This window comes from Chaetura pelagica, unplaced genomic scaffold, assembly GCF_000747805.2.
Source record: "Chaetura pelagica isolate M959 unplaced genomic scaffold, ChaPel_1.0 scaffold47, whole genome shotgun sequence".
NCBI classification, from domain to species: Eukaryota; Metazoa; Chordata; class Aves; order Apodiformes; family Apodidae; genus Chaetura; species Chaetura pelagica.
In genome coordinates this window covers 6086759-6112304 of record NW_009954140.1, presented here as the reverse complement: position 1 = coordinate 6112304, position 25546 = coordinate 6086759, and the positions used below count along the sequence as shown (strand labels likewise).

Below are 25546 nucleotides of genomic sequence, written 5' to 3'. Positions count from 1 at the left end.
GGAAAGGAAAAAACCCCAGCAGTGCTGAGGAGAAAAATCTCTTCATTTGTTTTTAATATGAACGTTGCTTTGGCTGCAAAGCTGGGTTGGCCTGTTGGTGGGGCTGCCCTTGGAGGGTCTGGGGGTGGGTTTTGATAAACCTGCCTTCCCTTGGGTTGCCAGATTTACTGCTGCTGGGTGTGTGAGACCATGGGAGAACTGTGGGTTCTGGGTCAGATGAGGCTGCTCCCAGGGGAGCCCCCGTGGCTGGGGATGCTCCAGGGTCACCCCACAGGACACCCTGCCTGCTGACACAGAGAGGAGATGATTTATTCCTCTTGCTCCCACAGCTCGTCAGCAGAGGCTGGTGATTTAAGCTGCTTTTTGCAATTTTCTAGAGTTATGAGTTATCAAAGTGGCTGATAATTAGCAGTGAATAAAATGTACTTGCAATAACATTACATTAGTTACAGATAAACTGATACCAGCCTTCCTTAATATTCACTTAAGCTTCCCTGTATGCAGTGACTGGGGCAGGCTGTGCTGTGTTGCAGCTGCCTGGGCAAGAAAAGCCTCCCAGCCTGGTGAGATGGTGCTGGGGCAGCTCTGCCATGAAACGCTGACGTGTGTCTCTGGCTGAACTTCTCCTTCCCAGCTCCCCCTGCCATGGCCACCAGCCCCTGCCTGCTGCCTGCCGGGCTGGGGGGCCAGATGGAAGGTGGTTGGGGTGGGAAGCAGGGAGCCCCCAGACCCCCTGGCCCTGCTGCCGTGGCTCCCAGTAAAGGTTGGAGCTGCAGAGAGGGGGGTGCCTGGCATGGGGCAGGGTCAGGCCCCCCAGGGCTGCCCCTCCTGGGGAAATCTGGTTTCGTTGAGGATGCTCGTGCCTTAAGGTTGGTGCTGGATGGGTGGATGGGCTCCTGGGCTGAATCCAGGTCTCTGCTCAGGGTCATCCAGGAATGCTGGGATTTCTGCAGTGGTTCCCGTCATGATTCCCTTCCAGTCTCCTTGTTGGTGGGGGAAGCAACCCTGACCCAACACAGCCCTCTGCTCTGGGGCTGCTGCTGGTGTCGTGGTGGGACTCAGATGTATTTGGGACCTGGCTGTTGGGATGAGGGCTTGGGTGGGGTTTGGAGACCCCAGGAGCTGCTGCTGCTGCCCCCCAGGAGTGTATTTGGGACCTGGCTGTTGGGATGAGGGCTTGGGTGGGGTTTGGAGCCCCCAGGAGCTGCTGCTGCTGCCCCCCAGGACCTGCTGCTGCCCCCCCAGGAGCTGCTGCTGCCCCCCAGCAGCACAAGTGCTCATGCTGTGCTTCCTGCGTGCTCATCTTTTCCACTGGCCTTCTCTGGAGTGGTTTGTCTTCTGTCCCTCTCTCTAGCAGCACTTTGAGGCTTCGGAGGACGGTTCTGATCGTGGTCTCTGGTTGCACGTGCTGTGCTTTAGGTTTTATGAAACTTCAGGCAGTTAAGCTCTTGATGGAAAAGGGGATGAAGGCACTTTGCAAGGTGACAGGCATTGCTGCCCCAGCTCTCCTTAGCCAGCCCCAAAAGAGCTGCCATTGCCTTGCTCTCTGCCCTGCCCCTTGCTGCTGCTCTGTTGTTGGCCATATCCAAACTAAAACGCAAACCAAGATTTACCTGGAACACTTGGAGACCCTTAAACTTGAAAATTGTTTTAATGGAAATATGTTTGGCTTTTCATGTTCCTTAACTGGGGTTTGGCTGGTGTGGGACTGGGGCAGCTGGCTGTTGGTCCACAGCTGGAGCAGTGCTCCAGGGCGTGCTGGGGGGCCCCAGCCTTATTCCTAACTTATGGGTGCGTGGTCTGTGTGATCAGAGGGGTTTGGGTGCTGCTGGTGAGACCCAGTTGTGACCGTGAGCAGCTGGACTGGGCTGTGCTGGGGCACGGGGCTGCCAGGCACTGCAGGAGGGGGGATAATTGGGATTTCCTGAGTCCCAGAGCCCTGCGGTGGGTGCTGTTCATCACAGCTGGGACTGCACCCACTTCAGCACCGAGAAAGGCTTTTTTATTGCGTGGAGTGTTTAAGGTTGCACTTCAGTTGTTGACTTTAGTGTTTTGAGTGTGGGGTTGGCAGTGATCCTGGCTTTGAGAGGAGCTGCAATTCAAGTCCTCTTCAATCTCTGCCTGCTAGCTCCGTCTCTTAACTTTGTGCCAGGTCAATATTGACCAAACCCAGGCTTTTTTTTTCCCCCAGAAGAGTGAGGCAATGCACTGGGGATGCTGTGCTGGGGGAATGTGGAGCTGACTGGCTAGTTTTTGGGGGGATGCCTGGTGGCATCCAGGCTTCAGGCAGCACGACTGGCCCCAGCCTTCAAACCCCATCCCAGGCACATCCTCACCCACCCAACTGGGTGCTCCTCTGATGGGCACTGGCTCCAGGTGCCACCAAACAGCATGGAGCCTTGGTGAGGAGCCCCAGCCTAGCTCCAGGCAGGGGTGAAGCCCAAGTGGGTCATAGTCACCCGTGTTTTTTTTTGGCTCGGGTGGGTCACAAATGCCAGCACAGGGACTCTCACCCAGCTCTGTGCTGGCAGAGGGTGAAGTGAGAGCATTGAGCCCTTGGTGTGTTGTTTCCCAGACAAACTGCCAGCCTGTTGTTCCACATGCACATGGACACTCTCTGAGAACTAAGCACATTCCGAGGCAGCTCCCTTCCCAGCTGATCCTGTTTTATGTTTTTAACATAAAGCTGTGTACCTGCCTCAGAAGAGCCAGGCACTGGCTGCCTTTTTGCTGCACAGCCTTTGTCTGTGTCCCCAGAGGTGCTGGGCTCTGTGCAGATGTGCAGCAGCTGGAGCTGAGTGAGCAGCCTATGCTCACAGGGCTCAGCAGGGGGACATGGGGGCTGCAGAGACATTGTGTCCATCCCCACTGACATGGGCTGGGGATCTGCAGCTCTTCTTGCCCCTCACCCCTCTCTTCTTTTATGGCTTTCTGGTCTCTGAGCTGTTATCACTTTCTCTCTTCTAATAAGTGTGAAACGGGAGCCTCTGGGCACCATCAAAGCCTGGCTCTTCACTGTCTCTTACTTTCTCTGCTTCAGCTTCTGGACAAGTTAGGATCATTTTCTTTTATTATTTTTGTTTTTATAAGGTAGTAAATTTTATTCTATTTCTCTTCCCTGATGTGGTGCTCTCTGCTGTCAGTGGATGCATTATGGGCTGTGTTTCCTGTGGCTTCCCAGAGCTCCAGGGGTCAGAGCCAATAAGATATTGCATGGGAGGAGCAGCATCACCGACCTTCCTGGGCAAGCAGCACCTCCAGAGCTGGTACCCAGTGACCTACCCAAAGCCAGACCATCAGGTTTTGTCACCACAATTTCTTTATTGATTTATTTTCCTCCATTGCTCAGGTGGGGAATAACAGATTATTTCTTAAAGGTGTCACTCACCCTCCGTTCCTTCTTTAAAACTGGATTCAATTTGTTGAAGCAGCTTCTGCCCAAGAGGCTGGGGGGGCAGCAGGGTGCAATCCCAAACCTTTGCTCTAAAAGCCACCAGCTGCCACCTCCTCCCTGCCTCACCCCTTTGCCCTGCAGTACCAGGGTGATCCCATCTATCCCACAGTGAGGGCTGCACTGCCCAGGGTGCTCAGGAGAGGGGCACGTTTCCATGCAGTTGAATTGCTGCAGCTTTTGGGTAACAAAAGCAGGATCTGCCTGTTTTTATGGATGCTGTGTGCAGTGGGGCTCTGTTCTGCTGTCTGCAAAGACACCTGTTTTTCTCTCATCTCCTGTGCACACGAGGCTGTGATAACCTCACATCCTTTCCACTGGAGCTCCCCCAGCAGAGCCGGGCACGGCGGGAACTCCCGCGGCCCAGAATAGTTTCCCTCCAAGCTCCACGGGTCTTCCTGCCCAAGTCTGTCATTGCATCAGGCTTTTTTGAAATAATCAGCCCCCGTGGTTATTTCAGTTAATGCTAATTAGTGCCATGAACTAATTAATGTGGGTTGACTTTCCTCTTCTCTTTCTAATGTTGTTTTAACCCACTGACACATTCCAATTAAGGGACTCACGCAGGGATTGGGCTGAACTGACTCAGAGCCATCACAGTTGGAATAAATCGTGTGCTTTGCTGAAGGTCACTGATATTTTTTCAAATTGCTGGTGCTGTGTGTGTGTGCCTGCCAGCAGAGGTGACCTGACCTCACAATAACCATCTGAAGTATCCTCAGGTTTGCCTCCCCTTTGGTGCAAGTAGATTTACGGGCTCCATGGTGATAAGGATTTGATGTGCCGAGGGTGGTGGCACAGAAAAGAGTCTCATTAGGGCTGCAGACCTTGAGGCAAGTGGTCTTGACCTTGCTTGGTAATTGAGGGCATGCTGGATGTTACCCTCGTGCTTGTACAAGTTAATTCTTTTCCCCTTGGTTGAGTTGTTGTCCCTCGTGGGGACCCACGGGCTCTGCCGTGCCCTGTGCTCACTCCTGCCTGCGTGGACAAGCCACAGGTGTGAGAAGCAGCTGCCTTTGGGTTGGGGGAAGCCACAAATCAACTGGTGATAAAGCCTACAAAGCTGCTCTTGTGGTGTCTGTAGCTCATTTAATGAAAGGCTGGAAGGAGAAGCCTTCTGCTCTGTAAACCTGGTGTTCCCCAAGTCTGAGGTGAGCGCAGCGGGAGGCAGTGGTTGGTGATAAAGCCTACAAAGCTGCTCTTGTGGTGTCTGTAGCTCATTTAATGAAAGGCTGGAAGGAGAAGCCTTCTGCTCTGTAAACCTGGTGTTCCCCAAGTCTGAGGTGAGCGCGGCTGGAGAGCCCCGTGCAGGGCTGGCAGCTCCTTCCTCTGCTCTCTAAGGCTGAGGCTTTACTTCTATGGCTTGGAATTTCCATCCTTGCTTCTCCTCAGGTTGGCATTTTCCTGAAAGTGATGCTACTCACCTTCCAGAGGTGGAAACCCATTTAGCTTTAGCAGGAGCAGGCTCTCTCCTGGACATGGGGAGACAGGGCTGCAGAAGTGCCAGCAGCAGGGCCAGCCCCTGAGTTTCCCTTCTTGGTCCCTTCCTGCCTTATCCAAATTGGGTGGTGATGCTGAACTTCCTTCTTCCCTCACTGTGTCATGTCCTCCAGGTTTTGCTGGAACACATTTGTATTTCTACCTGTTCTTCCAGCTGCTGCTGAGCTGGGATGCAGAGCTGCTAGTACCTCTGGGGGGAGGGGGGGGTGGGTCTCCCTTCTCCCAGGGGCATTTAAACACCAGCACCTCCTCAGTGCTTCTGGTAGTGCCTGGGTTAACAGAGGTGAAAGAACCCTGATTAAACTGCAACAGAGAGCAGATAGCAAATATGTGATTAGTATTAATAGTGCTGGTCAGACTATACTATTCAAATATGGGTGACGAGATGATTTAGTTATTCATCTTTAACCTTTATTTTTCTTTAACATGACCTTACCCATCGAGTCTCTCATTACCATCCCAGGCTGTTCAGTGTTTGTTCTGCTGCCACCAGCCCAACAGCTAAGCCCCTGTTCCTGGGTGATGATTCCATGTGCAGCTTGGACCACCCTTCCTTGCAGATGCTCCCAGGGGCTGGTTCCCCAGGGTGGACTCAAGGTCCCATTCTCTGTGTTTTGGGTAGAGCTGGTTACACCAGGTCATCCAGCCCTCACTGTAGGACATTCTCTTCTCTCAGCTGTGCCTCCAACCCCTTATTTTCTATCAGTTTTGTGGCTGTTTCTGGGTGGCTTTGAGCAGCCTGGGGACATGCAGAGATGCCAGCTTTCCTGCCACTTGTCCAGCACTGTGGGGAAAAGGCAAAAATGGTGTCTACCAGGATTTCTTAATTTTTTTTTTGGCTGAGGCAGATAAAGATTCTGGCACATCCTTGAGTTGTGTCTGATTTTGTGTCTGGTTTTCATGAGCTGTGTCCAGGTTGGCAGGAACTGCTCGTGGGAGCAGCACGGTCCCTCTTGCCTCAGGGCGTCTGCTTGGGTTCCCTGCAGACTGAATGGTGTTGGTTTTGGCCATCCCTCCCTGCTTTCTGAAGGTTACAAGTGGGGTAGGAACATATTCCAAGTCAGTCTGAAATTTCATTGGGTCATCTGGGCAAGTCCCACTGCAATAACACTGGGTGGATGTGAACATAGAGTCTCGTTTGATCCTCAGATGGGTTTGATTTTGAACAAACTGTTTCCCTTGTAAACTCAATCAAGAGGTCAACCCAATAGCTCAAGCCTCTGCGAGTGGCTCAGCAGTGCTGACAGCTGTGAATGTCCCTCCTTGCCTGCTTGGTCTCCTTCAGGTTGACTTTGGAGGGAGCTGTGTTTGTGGAATTACATTTCTGTGTTTGTGGAATTACATTTCTTGCACCTGAGTTTTGGCTTTCCCTCATTAGCCCTGTGCTTCTTGGCCCACAGCTCTTGCTAACCCTGTTCTTGATGTTCCTGCTGGAAATGCACATTTAAGTCTAAACAACCAGGTGATCTGCAGAGAGGGGAACCCAAAAGACACGTCTCTGTGTTCCTGTGAGGAGCTGCTGTGATGCCCTGGTGGTCTTCCCAACACCACAGATGCCAGAGGATGGGGCCTGGGAGAAGCTTGAAGGGGGAGATGTGAGAAAACCCCTTACATTTCTGTCTTGCCTTGCAGGGTTTCAGTGGAGCTCCCCACGCAGCGTTTGCCCTGAGCTGTGACCAACGAGCAGTGAAAGAGAAATATGAGCAAGAACCTGCTCATCACCTGGACCACGAGAGCGAGTTGTCCATCCGGATAGGTAGAGCTGGGCTCCATCCAGGCAAGCATCCTGTCATATACCAACGGGGGAAATACCCCTTGTAAACTGGCACCCAAACTGTCACGTATGTGATTGAAATGAGATTGGTTTTGGCACGAGCATGCAAAGTGCACCTGCTCCTCCCTCTCTGGGTCTCTCTTCTGGCTCTTGTTTGGGGAACTGTCACTTGTGTTTCTGCTGCAGTTCTCACAACCACTTGCACGTCTGTCTGTGTCTGTGAAGTGTTGATAATGAGATACCTCATGCACCAGGGAAATGAAATCATCAGCTTAGCTGGAGATCAGATCATTTTCAGCGTGAGCTCTCGCCCTGCCCTCGCCAAGTGATGCCACGTGGAAGGTGCCCCATGACACTGACCCTTGGTCACCCTCCCTGATTCTAGACTAGGACTTGCAGTCATGCTGTCACGTCTCATTTTTGGAGGTTAATAGAATTAGAGCTGCCAAAGTGTGATAAAATGCCATGTTGGCAGCTGTTTTCCTCCTTAAATAAGATTTTAAAGGAGGAACTTCTTAGTCAAGGTGGTGGGACCTCATCAGGCTTCCCCAGCTCCAGGGTGTGTAGAGGGGCTGGTGGCTCCACTCTTACACCTGCCTGCTCAGGGATGGCTCCTCTGAGGCAACACAATTTTCATTAGACATTAGATGAATTAATCTTACTGCTCCCCTGCTTTTTCTTGGAGAGATATTGAAATAGCAGTTGATGATATTTTGGGTACAACTGGGAGCAGGTTGAGATGAAGAAATGATCCTTCTTTTTCCAAAGAGTAGCACGAGCCTCTTAAACCAGGCTCTGTTATTTAACTGCTTAATTACACGTTCCATAAAGTGTTGCAAGTCCACAGGATTTCTCAGTACTTGAAATATCAGCTTGGATTTTTCCAAAGAGGTGGAAGGAAATTTTGTGTTAGATTCAGCAGAATTCAGGTCCTTGAGATCTTTTAGCTCCTGGGGCAAGAGGTTGCAGGCTGCTCCAGCCCTGCAGGCTGTAAGGCTGTTGGAAGGTTTTCCATGATTTTGTGGGATGGAAACTTTACAGCCTGGGTGCAGTTTAATTTCTTTATTTTTTAATTCAAGGGGAAAAAAAGAAGCAGGTAACCTGCAATTTTCAGAAACTTGAGATGCTGGGATTTTGTGTTTTCTTCTTCTTTTAGTTGTAAAAATAACAGTGCAAGTGGTTTTGAGAATAGAAAATTTCCATTTGACTTCATTGTTTTTCCTCTCTCTGGGGAAATGGCACCAAGAAGCTATAAAACATTAATTCTTTTGTTGTCTCTTGCTTTTTGTTTTCACTTACTGAAATGAACTCAGTATTTTCACAAGACACCTCAAGCCTTCCAAAAAAATAAATAAAATGAGCAGCTTTCCCCAGCTCTGGGTGGTGCTTGGCTGTGCCCTGGGGGATGCTCTGGAAACACCATGGGTATTTTTAAATCAGTACCAAGTGGAATATTTCAGACTTAATCACAGCTGAATCACTGACCCTTCCTGCATATTTACAAGCTTTAAAATCACTAAAGCTGTGAAAACAGAGAAGAATCCCAAAGCACAGCCCTGCCTTGCTTTGCAGATGTCTTGTGACTGGGGATGGTGGTGAGGAGCAGGAGAGCTGGGATGGAGGTGGCTGGAGAACCTGTGGACATGCAGCTCTCCAGGGCCCTGCGTGTCTGAGCTCTTTGCTGTTGGGATGTGAACGTGGGTTTGGTGTGGCTGTGAGGGGCTGGAGCAGGAGGGACTGTGCTGTCACACTGGGGTTGGTGGGATCCCTAAAGCTGCACTGAGCAAGGGAGAAGGTTCATTTTAGACCTATAGAAAGGGAGATGGAAGAAATGCACCAGTTGGATCTATCCCTCATTTATTCTGTTGAGAGAAAAAAAAAATTATTCTGCTTTTTCCCCCAGTCAGCAGTGAGTTGAGGTGGCTCAGATCTTCCCCCTGGTCCCAAATCCCTTGGTTTCCCATCCCTTGGAAGTTATTAGTAGGGAGTGAGGAGGCATGGTAGCATCTGGATGGGGCTGGGCTCTGCTCCCCTTGTCCTGCAGCTCCTCCCCAGCCCACAGCTGGCATCAGTGCTGGATGCAAACAGGATATTTAGGGAAGTTGGTCACAGCTGCCTTCTGGATATGTGGATGTGCACAGGTAGCCACATGCAGTGGAGTACAGGTGGATTTGGTATGGATTGCAGAGGAAAGTCTGTGTCTAGACGGTATCTGGTCAGTGGGATAATCACTAGGCTTTAATTACTACAAATGAAAGAGAATCCAGCCTTGTTTAATATGTCTGGGTAGGCAGGGGATGTGATGTATGTTTCTCTGCCTCCCTTGGAACAGATTGGGATGAAGCTGAGGAGTTTGTTCGTTCCTCAGGGTGCAGGTGAAGCCCCTCAGGTGCTGTGGAGGGACCTGCTGGGCTGTGCCCTCCCTGCCATGGGGGTTTGGGCAGGGTCATCCCAGGCTGCAGGGCTGGGGGGATCTGAGCAGCCCCAGCTCTGTGTGTGTGTTCTGGGGTAGTTCTCGGAAGGGATTTACATCCAGCATCACACCTTGAAACCTGAGCTGTGACTCATTCTCCTACAAACTGGATATGGAGCAGCCAGGCACAGCCATTCCCTGTCCTGGTGCCCAGTGATGCACGTGGCTCCTGGTCAGGTGAGGGAGCAGAGCAGGAGCCAGAGATGTTCCCCTGCAGCCTCTTCCCCTCTGGCTGTGCCATCCTTGCTGCCCTATTGCAGGGGGAGATCCTGTGTCCAAGGAGATGCCTTCTGGGTGCTCTGGGGCAGAGGAGTTCACAGCAGTGGGGCTGGAAAGGGCTTGGAGGCAAATACCAACTGTTTAGTGCTCAGCTGGGAGCATCCTCAGTGCAGCCCTGGGCCTGGGGAGTTAAGAGTAGTAGTCTCTGAGCTGGCTGTTGACTTGAGCCACAAAGAAACATCTGCTGAAATTCCTGGCTCACCAGCAGCATCTCTGCTGGCTCATTGTCCATCCCAGAGGCATGGATGCCCGTGCCAAGGGGGCATGGAGTGTTTCTGGCATCGTGCTGCCAGCACTGGGAAGTCACTAATGTTACTTAGAGGAATCAGGGCTTGTTTTAAGGACTCGACTGACCTTTGGTGGGGTGTGACTTAGGAAATGGTGCTGTGACAATGGGGACATGGGCTCCATGGGTGGCCAGTAAGTAAATCTAGATAGGATCAGTAATTGGAAAAAGAAACTGGTGTTTCTTAAGAAATAGTGTACTAAAGAAATGAGATTTCATTAAACTTGTTACTTAAGTGAACCGTGAGGTTTGAGGACATCACAGCTTGGTGTTGGTGGGATTGGGAGTTGGTTTTTTTTTCCTTAAATGTGACCAGCTGTAGAAGCTCAGGGGGTCTTGTGGGCTGGAGGCACCATCAGTGCCAGACCCAGCCTGTGTCCATCCTGCTGTTCACACCATTCTCAGTCTGGGAAACTGCTGCTTGCAAAAATCAATTAATTTTGAGTTCTAATAGCCAGCCTTGATGATGAACGCCTCAGGCAGGGTCTCTATTGATTTAAAAACATCCTAATGCCCTTTTCTGGAGTGTTTCAAATGGTTATTGACCATCCTTGTCAAGCTGGGTTCCATGGTTGGTTTTTATAGTCACAACTAACTGTGAATTTATATATTCAGGGCTTAAAAAATAAATAAATCAGAGCGTGTGATCCCTCCTAAACTTACATGGAATTCTGTGCCCCTGTTATCCAGGTCTCAGCCTTACTCCTTGGATTTAGGAATTTTGACTTTGCAGGGCAAAATGGTTTGTTCTCCTTTGCTTTTGGTCAGTTGTGAACATTGTCCTTTGTTCTGCTTTGCCCATAAAAATGCACTGAATGTGTTTGCAGGGGACCCAGCTCTGCTGCTCCTTGCAGCCTGCAGTAAATAAACCACCCAGGTCAGCAGGTTGCTCTGTGTGTAAGTTGTTAGGATTTCCAACTCCAAACAGCTTGATCATGAAGGAAATGTCAACTTGTGACCTTCTGGGAGAGAGACCTGGCTCTGTGTGACCTGGGCTGTGTCAGGACTGCCCTTCTTCTCCAAGGGCTCTTGAGATGCAGATCTTGGTGTTGTGTATCCCACCTGTTTGCATTTGCTCATTTCCACCTTGCTGAGGGAGCAGAGCCCATGTCCACACATGGTGGTGCTCACATTATTGCTAAGAGGGAGGAGCAGAAGAAGCAGGCTGCAGCAAAGTCACTTCCAAATTCCTTGGGTGGGTTTTTTTGTCTTGGTTTTTTCCAAGGTACTCTTGAATTAGCAGAAGGTCTTCAGAGTGTTCAGCTTCCCTTTTGAGGAGGAGGAGGCTTGAGTTAGAAGGTTTTCAGACCCTTTGAAGAGGAGAAGCCTTGAGTTGGAGTTGGAAGGGTGTCAGACCCTTTGAAGAGGAGACATTTTGAGTTGGAAGGCTGTCAGAAGTTGGGGGCACTTGAGGAACAGCTAAGCTTAGTGTAACGTTTGGCTTCTTTGTCTTTTGCTTCATTCTCCATTGAGCAGGGCTGTACTGAGCCTGAGAGCTGCTGGCAAGCCTGGACAGCTGCTTCCTCTGCCCATGGAGGCAGGAGCTGCCTCCACACTTGCTGCTTTCATGACTGCTTGGCCAGGGAGAAGTTCTGTGCCGAGAGGAAACAACCGGCCCTCTCCACAGATGACATCTGTGCCTGTGCAATGTGCTCCTGGCATCTCCTACCACTTCCTGCTGTTCTTTGCAAGTGTTGTCCTTCATGGCTGCTTGTTAACACATCCTTCTTCCCTGGGCATCATCCAGTGTCCCAAATGAAACGTGGCCAGAAGGGCTTGTGTTGGCAACAGGCTGTCCTGTTTGAGTCAGTTCAACTCTTAGAGCTGCAGGAGATCTTCAGCCTTGCTGCCATCATGTCCCTTTCAAGGCAGGGACCCTTCAGGTGGCACTTGAGCTTTCCAAGGGAGATGGTGTGGCCAGAAGAGGCCCACACAAAATGAGCTTGCTGGGGATTTGGTGCAGACCAGTGCTGGTGGCATTGCTGGAGGGTTGGGTTGTGCCCTGTGGGTGTTGCCATGGAGGATGTGCTGAGCAGCTCTAGGGTCCAGCTGTGTCTTTTGCCTGTAGAAATGAAGTTAGCAAGCCCAGAGGGCTGCCTAAGCGTGGAGATGCAGTGGGTTCCTCATCTGAAGTTCTGGCTGGGCAGGTGCCTGCAGACCTGCTGCAGGTGGTGCAGGAGCTGGCACCGTGACCTGGGTGCCAGGGCTGTGGGTGGTGTGGGGCTGCCTGTGCTGGCTGCTCTGCCCTGCCCTGCCCTGCTTTCATCTCAGGGAGATTTGTTAAACCTACGAGGCTTATTAGAAGCTGCTGAGGGACGTGTGGGCCGGGAGCTGTGCTGCCTGTGCAGCCTGGGGAGAGGCTTTTGTGCTGCCTGAGGCCATTCATCAGAGGAGTCATTTCCCAAAATGAGCCTCGTTAGCTCTATGCAATATTATCCAGGAGCTTTAATTTCCTGGCTACACCTGACAATCTGTTAAATCTTTTCAATCCTGCAGCTGTAGAAAGGAGGTTACTCAGGAGCCAGTTTCCATCCTCAGGGGGTTGATGGAGGCATCTCTGGTGGCTTCTGTGCTGTGCTTAGGGGGGCAATGCTGCAGGGTCAGATGAGTGTGTGCACACATGTGTGCAGGGGTGGGCACTGGTGCTGTAATTAGTCCTCTAGTAATGATTCTCCTGCTTTGGTGAGGTAATAGGGCATTAAAACATCCCCTGAGGAACATCTCCAGAGATGTGTGTTGTCTCCAGACCGTGTCTTCCTGGAGTGCATGTCCTGCAAGCTTAGGAGCTGGCTGGGAGGCTGGACTCCTGTCTCAGCCCAGTTCCACCCTGGAAGAAGATTAGCACAAGGGAAGCTTGGGAGAAACATCACCCTGCTGCATCTGTGTTCAGGAAAACCTTAAATTTCAAGGTTTATTAAACTGAACTAACAATGGGGATCGTTGTCTCGGGAGTGGATGTTGTTTTGGCTTGATTCAGTAAGCACAGTAATTCATTTATTTTTTAGCTATGGTTCTTCAGCTGAACGAGGATGGGAACAATTTGTAGTCACCCTAAGGATGCTTTGGAGGAGGAAAAAATGAACATCAGGCGCTCAAGCAGTCACCCTGCATCAGTATTAGCTGAGGAGTGATGCTGGGGCATGTAGCATGAAGTGTGGGAAGGGCAGCATCATTGCTTGGAAGGAGAGGGAATAAACTGCATTGAAAACAAAAAGGCTGTTCCCCACATTCAAGCTGAACAAATGTTCTAAGGACAATGAAGTGTGTAAAAGCCACAGCCCAGCTGTGTCCTGGGGGACTGACTGTGGCTTTGAGAGCACCAAGGTGCACGTGGTGGGGTTTGCAGTGGATGGGCCAGGGACTGAGCAATCCCAGAATGGGGATAGGGAAGGGTGCTGGGGTGGTGCCAGCCCTGGTGCTGCTGTGCAGAGCAGTGTGACCACTTTATGGAGACAGAAACGTATCTAGATGTGTTTGTCTGCATATATATGATGGGTAAGGTAATCTGCTGCTCTTCTGGGCACGCTTTCAGGTGACTTTTCTCTTCTCTGCAACGTGGCCCCCAAGGGACCTATGGAGGTGACAGCTTGTGCTGCTCTGGGATTTTCAGTCGTCTCCCTGTGCCTGGTGTGTGATGGTGGTTGGGGTGTGCTGGGACCATCCTGGCTCTGCTGCTGCTCCCAGGCAGCTGCTCTTGGGTGCGAGGAGGGGAGCACTGAGCTGTGCCTTTATTGCCTGGAACAGGAGGTGCTCATCACAGGGGACTCGCAGGGCTGAGCAAACGGTCCCTGAGCTGCTGGGAGGTGGCAGGAAGCCTGGCAGCACCCCTGGGGGCTTGGGGCCCTGTGTCCCAGCTGAGATCGGGGGGTTCAGGTGCTCAGGTGCCTTTATGGAGCTGAGCCTGCACCCCAAACACAGATCAGTTAAGTCTTTGCTCTTGTTTCCTGATTTGGAGCTGGTGGGTGGTGGTTGGGAGCTCTCAGGGAGGTCTCCCATGTTGCTGATGCCACAGGAAGCTGTGCTGGGTGGGTTTTGCTCTTGCAGACCAGTTTGTCTCCAGTTTAACTCTAAGCTGAGCTGTTGGGGACAGAGCTCTTCCTCCTTGGGAATCTTTTCTCCTGAAGGCAGCGGGTTCCTTTTCCCTAACCACTGCTTCTGATGAGATGTGCACTTGTGATTTCTTTCCCATCTGATTTCAATTTCAACACGTTTCCATTTCAATCCTGAGACAGTTGTTCATGTCCAGGCCTCTCTTTTGTCTTTTCCCACATGGTATATGACACAGGATGATGGAATATGCCTTTTCACTAAAAATCAATGTTTTATTTCCTCCCCCCTGCCAGGAAGCTTTCCCAGATACAAGTATTGATTGTTCAGATAAAAGCCACGTTTACGCTATAATTGCTCTTCAAATTGGTGGGGCTGGTGGGTTAACATTATAATTGCTCTTGAAGCCAGCACAGAGCTGGTGGGTGCTGCAGGACAGAGCTCCTTTTCCTGACCCAGCATCCCCTAATCCTGGCTTTGTGCCACCACCCATGACATGGGGACGCCAGGAGACCCAGAAGCACTGGGAGATCTGGTCCATCTCTCCCGTCACTCTGCGTTCCAGCTGCTCCCTGGGGAGCAGTGCTGGGTGCCCTGGGCCAGGCTGGCTGGAGAGATGGTGCCCAGGGCTGGAGCAGGAGAGGCTGCCTCCTCACATGGGGGTTTTTACATATTTGAAGGAAGAAGCTCTACGAGGGGCAGAGGTAATGAGGGCTGCACTCCTGCTGCATGCTGGGTCCCTGCTGCCAAGTAGAACAGAGGCTGTGATTGAAGTTTTGTCAGTGCCTGAACTTGTGCAATGGCTCTATTTAATTAGAATCTTTCAGCAGCTAAAGAGAGGGAGCTCCTGCTGGTGCTGCTCCCCAGCCCGAGCAGCAGAGCATCCCCCCTCTCCTCTGCTGCCTTCCTTGAAAGGGAGAATAGCTTGGAAGCAGCTGCCCTGCCTCCAGCCTGCCTGCTGCTGCCTCCCAAAGCCATTCAGCAATGCCCAGGGGACCAGGCTGAAAATGTCCTTTGTGGCTGGGGCACGGGGAGGGGGTGTGGGGCCAGGTGGGAGACCCTGGCCCAGGCTGAGGCAGCTCCAGGTGCCAGCAATCCCAGTCTGTGGGATAAATAATCCCAATTAGAGACTGGTTTTCTGCTTTTCATGTAGGCACTGCAGGGCTGAAATGACTTTTGGTTTCCAGCTGAGGCTGTGGAACAGTTCAGCAGCTTAAGAATCCTGTCCCTCACATACCATCCCTCTCAGAGGCTTTTATTTCATCCTGATGTGGGGGGACAAGCAGTATTCAGCCTGGCTGGGTGGGTTATTGTTGGGCTTGGGGTTGTTTTTGTTCCTTGGCACAGGAATAGGCTGTTCCTGGCTCCAGCAGGACCTGGAGAGGTGATGCTTGTCCTCCCCTTCAGTCTGCAGCAGGAGTTTCTTCATCCAGGTTTGGATGCCAAACAGCAGCAGCATGTGAGCAGAGATCTCAGCTTGGGCTTTTTTTCTCATTTTTCAGTAGGCTGGGAAGCTGGAGGGTTGGTGGGGCTGGAGCAGCCCCAGCACCCACAGCAGGAGCCAAGGGAAGTGTGACAAGAACGTGCTCCTCTGAGTGTCCCTGTCAGCAGGGCTGGGGTGGTGATGGCACTGATGGCAGCAGGACAGGAGCTGTGCAGCTTCACACCCCTGCAGGGCTGGGGGGTCTGGCACTCACACAGCTTGGGAGCTCAGCAGAAAAAGGTCTGGAATTTTTTCTTTTTTTCTTCATGGTTTCTCCTCTGTATTTTGTCACGAGCTTCAATCAAGTCTGTTTTGTTGGGGGTTTTTTGTTTGTTTATTTGTTTTTTAACTGTCCTGCCTGCAAGTCCTAGAGCTCAAGTGTGTTCGTGGCCATCTGTGTGTCTCTGTGTAGTGGCCAAGCACTTGCCCTGGGCCCCCATTTTGCCCTCCTGGGTGGGAGCCCCATGGGTGCTGCCCCCCATGGCATGTGCTGCTCAGTGACAACCCTGGCCTTGGGAGAGAGAGGGAGCCAAGCTGAGACTGATCTTCAGAGCCCTGAGATGTGTCTGTGGCAGCAGATGGTGTGAACTGCCTTGAAGTCAGTATGAAATAGCACTGAATTCACAATTATGTATCATTAAAGCAGTGCTTGTTCTGTTTCTCTTGCTGCCTGTGGGCAGCTCTTCTCTTTGTACAGGGGGCTCTGGCCATGCCCTGCAGGAGTTCATGGCATCCATGGGACTTACAAATAGCCAGCAAAATATTTATTAGCCTCTTGCCACCTGGGAGTCTCCCCCCAATGTGCAAACAGGGGCTGTCCTTGGTATCCCATCCCAGGAAGATGCAATTTGTAGGGGTAACATTCATTATTTATTTATTTATTTAAGTTGCACATCCTTTTCCAGGTGGACCCTGGCAGCTTCCCCAGAGTGCATCAAGGTGGCTGCCACACCTGGCTCTTAGTATTTCATTATTCATGAATATCTCATTTCAGAGGAGACTCATTTCAGGCTGCCCGGAGCCGCAGCCGTGCCGGGCTCAGGGGTATCAGCTGTGCCTGGGAAGGTGTGTTGCTCCTGGGGGTGAGAGCCCTGTGGAACATCCCTCGTGGTCTGCGCTGTGCCAGGTTCTTGCTGGTTTGGTTCTGGGGTTGGTCTTTGGGGAGGGCAGGACTGGGCCCAGCTCTGCCTCTGTGTGTCACAAACACCGAGGTCCCGTTGCTGAAGAATCCCTTGAGCTGGGAGCAGGAGGTGTCTGGGAGGCTGGGTGCTGAGGGCTTTTCCATGAAAAGGCAGGAAAAGGCTGTTGGAAAGAACCGTTTCTTGATATACTAGAGGAAAATTGAAGAAATGGGTTGTTGTTTGTGTTTTTTTTCCCCCTTTCTGTGCGTGTGTGGTGTGTGTGAGCTGAGCTGCAGTGGGGGCAGGAGCTCCGTGCTGGCTGAGTCATCCCCATCTTCCCACCCTGGGCTGGGAGAGATCGATTTGCTTTGGATTCAAAGGAGGAAAAAAAAAAGAGCCTGGTTCCTTCCCATCATCAACGCCCGTGGTGGTTCAGATCCACCCCTCCTTTTTTTTTTTTTTCATTGATTTTTGAGAGGTATTTGCTGTCCATAGCTCCAGGTCCTCAGGAGACAGAGTCCTGTGGATCTGCTACGTGTTGAGGACCAGAGACCCACCAGAGCATCTGCCCACCAACTGCAGTGAGCTGGAGCCTGCTCAGTGCTGAGGAGGGTGATAAGGGGCTTCGTGCTCTGCATGGCCAGGGCTGTGATGACCCTTTGTGGGAGCAGATGTGGTTAAACCCCTGGCAGGTCCTTTGCTGCAGGGTGAGTGCAGGGGGATCCCACTGTGGGTTGGGTTGTCCTGACCCCCCCCAACCATCCTGGAGCTGCAGGCTGTAGCCAGGCAGCCTGTTTCTGCTTAAACTCTGCTAGAGACAGGAGTTTTCATTGCTGAGATGTTCAGCCCAGATCCATAAATCAGAATTTATTGAAGGAAAAAAGCCCAGACCCAGGTGAAGTGTCTCATTTGCAGCTGAAGCTGCTGCTGAATCCTCTGTTTCATGGCATGGTGCTGCAGGTGGAGCCTTGGTTTCCTGCTTTTCTGGCTTTACCCTAAGGAACACCTAAAATAGGACAATTAAAAATGTACTGGTAGGTTGGGTAGTGCTGCCCCACCAGGGAACGGCTGGGAAAGGTGTCTGGTTTCATTACTGTGGAAAGGTGTCTGGCTCCCCTGGCAGGGCTCGGGTCACATCCACGTCCTCCCCCCTGGGCATTGCCCTCTGCCCTGGGCGGGTGGGAGAAGTGGAGCCTCCTGCCCCCCTGCCTGGGTGTGTGTGTTCCCATCGGGATGTCACTCTGGGAATGTCGCTCGGCGCGGGCGGGGGGTGATGGGTTGTGCTCCTGCCTGTTTGGTTCTGCCAGCAGAGCAGGCAAGGATCCAATCCCCTCATCCCACCCGGGGCAGCCGGGATTGATTTGCCAGGCCGAGGGCTGAGAACAAAGCAGCACCTCGTTTATGGGCCTCAGAAATGGATTCTTTATTCACTTTATCTTTCAGCTGAGAGGGGCCCCTTTTTCCCAAATGTGTGTTTGGTCTGGCCCTGCCAGTGGCAGAGCCAGAGGGATGGGTGCCTGTCCCTCACACTGGGATGAAGATGGGAACCCAGATGTGTCCCTCCAGATGTGGTTGGATTCCAGAGCACGTGCAAAGCTGCTGAACAGCAAATGCAGCCTGTGACATGGGGAGCTCTCTCTAGGAGCTGGCTTGGAAGCAGCTAGTGTGCACTGGGGAAATGTCACCATCTGTAGCTCGCTGGGGTAAAGGGCAGTAGCTGGTGTCACCTGTGGAGTCTGGGGACAGCCTTGGAAAGATGATTTGGAAAAGATGCTGCTTGGAGAAATGTTTGGTTTGGAGGGGGGGCAGTTCCTGCCTCTGGATGGGTGCCTTGATGTGGACACCTCTCCACTGTGCAGCTCTAGTTAAACCTCTGGGCCCTAATGCGTTTTATTAATTGATTTTTATTTTCAAACACAATTAATTTGCAAAGAGAATTTCCTAATTGAATTTCTGAATAGAAAGGGAACAGGTGACTTTGAATAATGGGTATGCTGGAGTGAAAGAGTAAGACAGATAATGGAACAGCTCATCTGGCTCCTCTCTAGTTTGGTGTCTTTGAAAGTGCTGCAGAAATGTGGTGAAAAGCAGGTGGCAGTGACCCCTGGGCTCTCCTGCTCTCTGGGATGCCAAGGGCTGGGGCAGGGCTGTGTCTGCACTGAGAGCTGCTCCTGGAGACCCTGCTGGCCTTTGGTTTCTGCTCCATGGATTTCCACGCTTCCTTTCAGCTCTAATGAAATCAAATTTAAGAAGAAAATAGGCAGGAGGGAAGCATAGGGGGAAGATGGGCTGGGGTGTCATGGCAGTAAGTGGATGCAAATGTGGGTGCAAATGGAGGGGAGACCATGTCAGAGCATCCTTGGGGGGGGGGCTCCTTTGCAGATGTGGCCCCGAGGTGCTGGCAGTGGTGGGACCCTGTGGTGGTGACAGGAGGTGGCTCTGGTGAGCCCGTGGGTGCCACCACCCTGGGCTGCCTGCAGGAGGGTCAGTGTGAGCCCTGTCCCCTGAGCTGCCTCCATCACTGCAAAATCATCACCTGAGCCCAGCACGGGGGGGTTGCCTGGTCCCTTAGTAGCTCCTGAAAAAAATTCCTGTTTTCTTTTTAAGCAGCTAATGAGATTATTTAATATTTTTTCCTCCCTTCAGAGATTTGCTGCATCTGATCCTGTCCAGATCAGCCCCTGTTCCCTGCGCGGATCAGAGCCCTGAACATTGCTCAGCCCTCTGAAATGAAGTGATTAAATTAACTCCAATGTGTAACATTTCAGCATAAAATGATTCAGTGATGCACTTTATCTACTGGGAACTCCTTAAAGAGCTCTTGGAAGTTGGCGTGAATTCGTTTGCTTAAAAGGACCTGGTGCATGTAATGACACTGAGCATTGGGCTGTCACTTTCCCCCAAGGGATTCATCTTCCAGCCCTGCAGGCACTGGGCAGGGAGGTTCTTGGCATCTCTCCTGCCTTGTGACATGAGGCAGTTGGTGTCACCTGAGGGGACAGCAGCATCTTGGCTGTGTCACTGCTGCTGCCACCTGCTTGGGTGATTCCATGTCATCTCTGTCACTCGGGTTTTGGTCCTTCACTGGGAAGGAGCCTTGGTGGCCGTTGTTCACTGGGAGGTGCTGTGCCTTTCCAGGGAGATTTCCCAATAGTTTTGGAGGCAGGAGCAGGTTGTGATGGGGTTAATCTCCCTCCTGAGCATCTGTGGGGGCAGCCAGGGACTCTCCTGTAGACCCTGCTTCTCAGCCTGTGCCACGGCCCTTGTTCTCTGCATCCTCATGGCAGAGTCTGCCATGGCATCAACATCACTGTGAGCAGGGGGTTGGTGTCTGTAGTGGTGAATCCCTGCAGCTCTGGATTAATAAGGTGCTGATTCAGAGCATCCAGTTGAGATTTCCAGAGGGTTGGTTTGTCCAGCCCAACTTTGGCCAAGCTGTGCTGTCCCTTCCCTGTACTGCATCACTCCAGCACCTTTCCCTCCAAAGAGCTGCTTTATGGATTCATTTTCCCCATACAAAATTCCACTCAAATACATGCTGGGAGCTCTCTGGGACGACAGGAGCTTTCCTGGGTGCAGGAATTACATGGCAGCTTAAAGGATCACCAGTGGCAGGAGATGAAGTGGGGCAGCAGGAAAGACTGGTGCATTCTGTGTCTGCCTGAACGTGATTTCTCAGGCTGCTGTGGATGAAGGCAGGCACGCAGAGGGCTGGAGCAGGCATTCCATGTGAGACTTGATGATGGATTGTTGGAGCAGCAGGGGAGAAGTTCCTGCATTCGGATCAGGGTTTGGGGGACACAGAGATGACACTTGCAAAATAGGGGGAGGCTGGGAGGGGTGATGAAGTGATGCAGCACCAGTGAGGATGCTCCAGAGCAATAGCTGGGCATGTTGCAAGGAGGTGCTCTGGTTCTGGTGGGAGGGGGGGATTCTGGGTCTCTTTTCAGGCTGGGCTGTTACTGGTGTGATGTTTGAGCTGGGGTTTGGGCATCGGGCTCCCCTTTCCTGGCAGCTCTTTGGGAGGGGGCTGGTGCAGGCAGGCTGGCGTGCTCCGGCGCCCTCCTGGCTCCAAATTTCAGATGGATCCCAGCAATAATCATGTGTCTGAGAGCAAGTGGTAGTTCAGTCATGCTGAATTAAACAACCTTTTATGAAAGCTCCTGTGCACGCTTGGATAAATGAAGGCGCCTAATAGACAGTGAGTCATGACACTCTATTTATCTTCCTCGCTGAAAGCCTGAGCAGATGCAGGGCCCTCTTTTATCTGCCAGAAACATTGGAAAATGAATTTGTTATGTATGGGGGGCTTGAGGGGTGAGATCATGGCAGCAGGCTGGGGTTGCAGTCACCACAACATGCAGATGGGTGTCCCGGGTGTCCCTGTCACAAGGCCTGGTGGGGTTGCTGGCACAGGGATGGCAGCCCCTTCAGTTTCCCTCAGCCCACAGAGCTTTTGCTTGCAGTAAATAAATGCTATTTAAAAAAAAATACCTCCTTACTTCAACCATAGTTGGGCAATTCTGTTTTTTGGCAGCTTTGTTCTCTACATGAAAGCTTCCCAGAGGTTGGATTTTCCTTGATTTGGGGCACTCCTTCCTTAGAAGAAAACCTCTTTCCTTGGCAGATTTATTTCCAGCTCCACTTGTGCTGTCAGACCAGCCCCAGAGAGCTGTGTGCTGCCTGCAGCTCCTGCTGCCTCTCCCTCTACCTGTCAGCAAGGAGGATAGCAGGTATCCCATCAGAGGTGCTGTGCTTAATTACTCACAATAATTAAAACCTCTCATGGAGGTGTTGGATGAGAGCTGCGCGGCGGCAGGGAGCAGATGCTTTGCTCCATCTGCTCTTTAGCATCCAGGCCCTTCTGTGCTCCCTGCAATTTCTGCTGCAGCGGGAGGAGGAGGAGGACAGGGAAAAGAAGACATTGATGCTGGTGAAATTTCCTTTTTGGGGAAACTTGTGGTCAGACACGGCAGGGGAGCAGGAGGCTGGGGGACAGGGATGGGGCACCTGCTCCATGCCTGGCGGGGTGTGCAGGGGGCACCTCACCCAGCAGCCCTGCCTTTGTGCTGCAGCCAGAGGAGTCCAGGGTGGATGGGACCCCCTGTGCTATGGGGCTGGAGCCCAGCTGCCACAAAGCATCTGTTACATCTGCTTAAAGTTAATGAAGCATCGAGGGTTTAATGGAGATGAGTGGGGAGGGGGTTTGGGTGAGACGTTGCCAGCATCGCCGAGCGTTTCTGTGAGGGGCTTGGGTTGACTAACAGGCCTTTGGGAATCCTAGAAATTTTCCAAGTAATTTTGATTTAGCTTGGCCATTAGGGGAGAGAATTTAACATGCAATTATTTTCTGTGCCTGGGGAAGGGCAACGACTTTGTTACCGTTTTCTTCAGCATATGGTTCCGTCCTTCCTACCCCTCACCCCCAGACAAGGGGTCAGACCAAACCTGCTCAGCTCTCCTGGGCTTAATGGAGCAGCTATAATGCCTAATCCAGATTTCCAGCTGCAAACAAGCAGGTGCTGGCAGTGACAAGGTGCTGGCACTGACAAGGTGCTGGCAGTGACAAGGTGCTGGCGTGGGGCTTGGAGGAGCCCAGAGGAATTTGGCAACAGGTTTGCTTCTCCCTGCACTTAGGGGCTACAGTTGGAATGCAGATCGTAGGAAAAAATGAGAGAGCCAGAGACATTGGTGGGTGGAGGCTTTGGAAACAGGAGTATTTGGTGCTTTTCTTCCTTCACCTAGTTCCCACCTGCATCAACACTGAGCACTTGTTACAAACAGCCACCGAGTGGCACCTCGTCATGGATATTTAATAAGTCTGTAGTGCAGCCCTGCTTGGCATTGCTTCTCCTTCCCCTCTCCCACACGGTAGGGATAGGAGATGACAAATGTTTACAAATGAATTTTTATCAATTCATCCCTTGCAAGTTTAATCAGGAGGAAGAAACCCCAGGCAGGACTCGTGTTGCTGTGGGAGCCCAGAGGTCCCTCCCTCAGCACTGGCGGGTCCGGATCCCTCCTTGGTGAGGCAGAGACTTGTTGCAAGAATTTGATGGGGAAAATTGATTGTAAATTATTTTTATTCCAGCATCTTAAGTCAAGGCAGGCTTCAGGTTCCCATGAGTGTGGAGAAAGAAGGAGGTGCTTCAGTTGGCATCTAAATCAAAACTGTAATGGGTCTGAGGCCAGATAAGAGGGGTTGCACAAACTCCTCGCACAGAGACTTTGCAAGTGGAGGATTTAAGTAGCCCCATCCCTGGGCTCTAAAGCAGATGTGAAAAGCTAGAGAGCTCTGTAGACCTGAATTTAAATTCAGGAGCTAAAGTAGTGCAGTAGAGAGGGGTTTTTTGAGCACAGAGTAAATAGCATATTCGTCTACATGCACTGCTTGTGAGTGCAATAAAGCTGAGCTCAGGGCTAATGCAAACAGTTTTCATTAAGAAATAATCAAAAATAAAAAGCCATTTCACATGCTGATAAGAAGCCAGTTGGTTTTTATATTTCACCAGCAGCTTAAGCCATACTTACAGCCATTTATCTTTTTCCAGAGCTGGCTGCAGAGAATACAAAAAATGCAGCAGGCTGCATATATGTAATTAAACTTTTGGCAGAATTTGTGCCTTGCAGCTTTGCTAAGAAATTCAATAATGATAAATTGAGTAGAATATATAGAGGACTTTTTGTGAACAAGATTTAATATAATGTATGTGGCACAGATAGTCATTTGCCACATAATTGTTTTGGCAACGTTCTTATGAGTACTCTCCTCTGATTGTGGCAGCTATTCTTTAAAAACCACCCCTTCTTCTGCTCTTATCACTATTCCAATTTGCTATTGAGGCTTTCCTGATTTCCAGCCAAGCCTGTGTTTAGCCATAATGACTGTTTTGTTCCCCTCTGCCTGCAGCATTTCAAGCTGGGAGCACTTTGGGTCCTGCATTTTGTATGACAGCTGCACGAGTCCCCTCCCGTGCTGTGTCCAACACCATGAGCTGGTATCATCAGTCCACTGTAATTATCTGGTTGGTTTTTTTCCTTCCTCACAGCAATTGGAAGCAAAACACATCACTTGACCCATGTGCTGTTTGCAGTCTCACTGTTATATGTGATGCCACTGGGAAAATGATGCTGGGATTGTCTCCCTGCTTTTGGTGTTGCTGTCTCTGCTAATGCACCGCTAATTGGTATAAAAGGCACCTTTTTTTGGGTTCAAATTCTCCATCCAATCCACCCTCAGCACTTCTCCTATAAAAGCTGCATCTGTTCTGCCTAATTCCCACAGATTTTTCCCAGTTTGTGGCTGGTGGGAGCAGAGCTCCTCATCCCCATGGGCACTGTGGCATCCCCCTGTCCTCCCTCACCACTGTCCTTGGAGGGGCTGCAAATATGCTTGGAAAAAGTCTGATTTTCATCAGCATTTATTTCAATCATAGCAAGCAGGCTGCTCCTAAGGGAAAATGAAAATTAAAAAAAAGGTGTTTGATAGAACTGCTGCCTGTGTCCTGGGATGGAATGGATCCTTAGCAGGTGACAGGCTGGTGTTGAGCAACGGGGTTGATCTGAGCACTGGCTTTTGTTAGGGAGAGCCATGACATGGAGCTTTCCTGGGAACTGGATAATGGGGAGGTGGTGCTGCAATTCTCAGCAGAATGGGGGCAGCTGAAACTTCAGGTAGGTGAGAAAGGGTCGGGGAAGATGTACAAGGAAGATGTGTTGGACACAGGCTTGTACTTGCTTGGCTGGAACATGATTCTCTTGAGCCAACAGCTAGGCTGGTTGTTAAGCACAATGTTAAAGTCAGAAATGCAAAGGGTGGACTGGACTAGGTCACAATATGAGATGAGTGAAAAGACAAAAGGGAAAAAAAATAGAATGAAACTGTGAGGGCTGGAGGAGCCTGCCTGGTGCCAGGAACTGTTCTTAGCTGGTGCTGGGAGAGCTGAGAGCACAGCAGAGGGGCTGCTGCACTGTCAGCAGGCAGCTTTTTGGGCCTGATTTAAGAAAAACAAGTCACCAATATTACATTCTGCATTTTCCTTCTATTCTCCAGCAGGTTCCTTCAGTCTTGAAATAGCAAAGCTGCCCCAGCAGGCACCAAACCCTCTACTGTCAGCATTCAAAAACTGCCTCACGAGCCTCCGGTGTTGAGGCCACTTACACTTTTATTTAACACTTTTTGCTTTCTGTAAAGGGAGAAAGGCTGATGTTTTGTCACTTGAATGTAAGTGCTCTTTGCCAATGTCACAAAAACTATTGTCCCTCCTCCCTGGAAAGCTCATGACACTGGAGGGGGAATCCTGCCCTGTTGCTCTGCAGTGATGGGGCTGTTGGCAGGTCCACGGGTCAGTGTTGGTGCTGGGACAGGGTCAGCTGAGGATAATGCAGTTGTGGGGCTCGGGGAACATGTGTCAAGCAATTAAAGTAATCCAGTGGTCTGGCAGAAGAAGGGAATTTCATCCCTAAGTGACTTCAGCCCTGGCTGCTCTGTTGCCAGGGCTCGGCTGTGCCAGCGTTCCTGCAGCAAACTGGGCAGGCTGCAGTGCTGGGCCTGCTTGGCCCTGCTGGTGCTTCAGAAAATATTTGTCTCTGTCCCCGCAGGCTGGAAAGCAGCTCTGCCATCAAATGTTACTGTGTGTTATAGACTGGGCTGGCATTTGGGGACAGAAAGCTCTGTGCAGCTGATGGCAGGGGCAGCGTTCACCCGAGCAGCGTCTGGCCTCTGGGGGGAATGTGCCAGTGTTGGGGACATTGTGGTTTGCAGCCCTGGTGACACCAACCAGGGATGCTCCTGTAGCACAGGAGGGAGTCTGTCAGAGCTGTCTGGCCCTGCTGCAGGCAAGTGGGGCTTTTCTCTTCGCCCTGGTTTTTGGTACCAAAATATATTAAATGCTCGGTTTTATTTTCTTTGTTGAGGACCATTCTGGGCTGCCCTTTGTCCAGATTTGTACAGATGGTGAGATGCAGAGTGTTGCTGACATCCCTGCTTGCCCAAGGTGACCCCGAGTGTCAATTTGCAAGAGTCCCTTACACTGGGGTTGTTAATTAGCACTGGAAGAGCGCGGCTGGGTGATGTGCAGGGGACAGTCGGGCGTCCCTCGCCCCGCACATGGCAAGGACACAGTTGGCCCC

At 51.2% G+C, this 25546-nt stretch overlaps 1 protein-coding gene across 1 annotated transcript in view; it reads left to right on the top strand.

Annotated features, from left to right (window-relative positions):
* Positions 1 to 25546, top strand: part of SLC39A11 (solute carrier family 39, member 11) — an 85573-nt gene that overhangs the window by 17696 nt on the left and 42331 nt on the right. The window contains exon 4 of the mRNA XM_010002712.1: positions 6584 to 6707. Within this exon, the coding sequence (XP_010001014.1) occupies positions 6584 to 6707 (124 nt within the window). The remainder of the gene's footprint in view (positions 1 to 6583; positions 6708 to 25546) is intronic.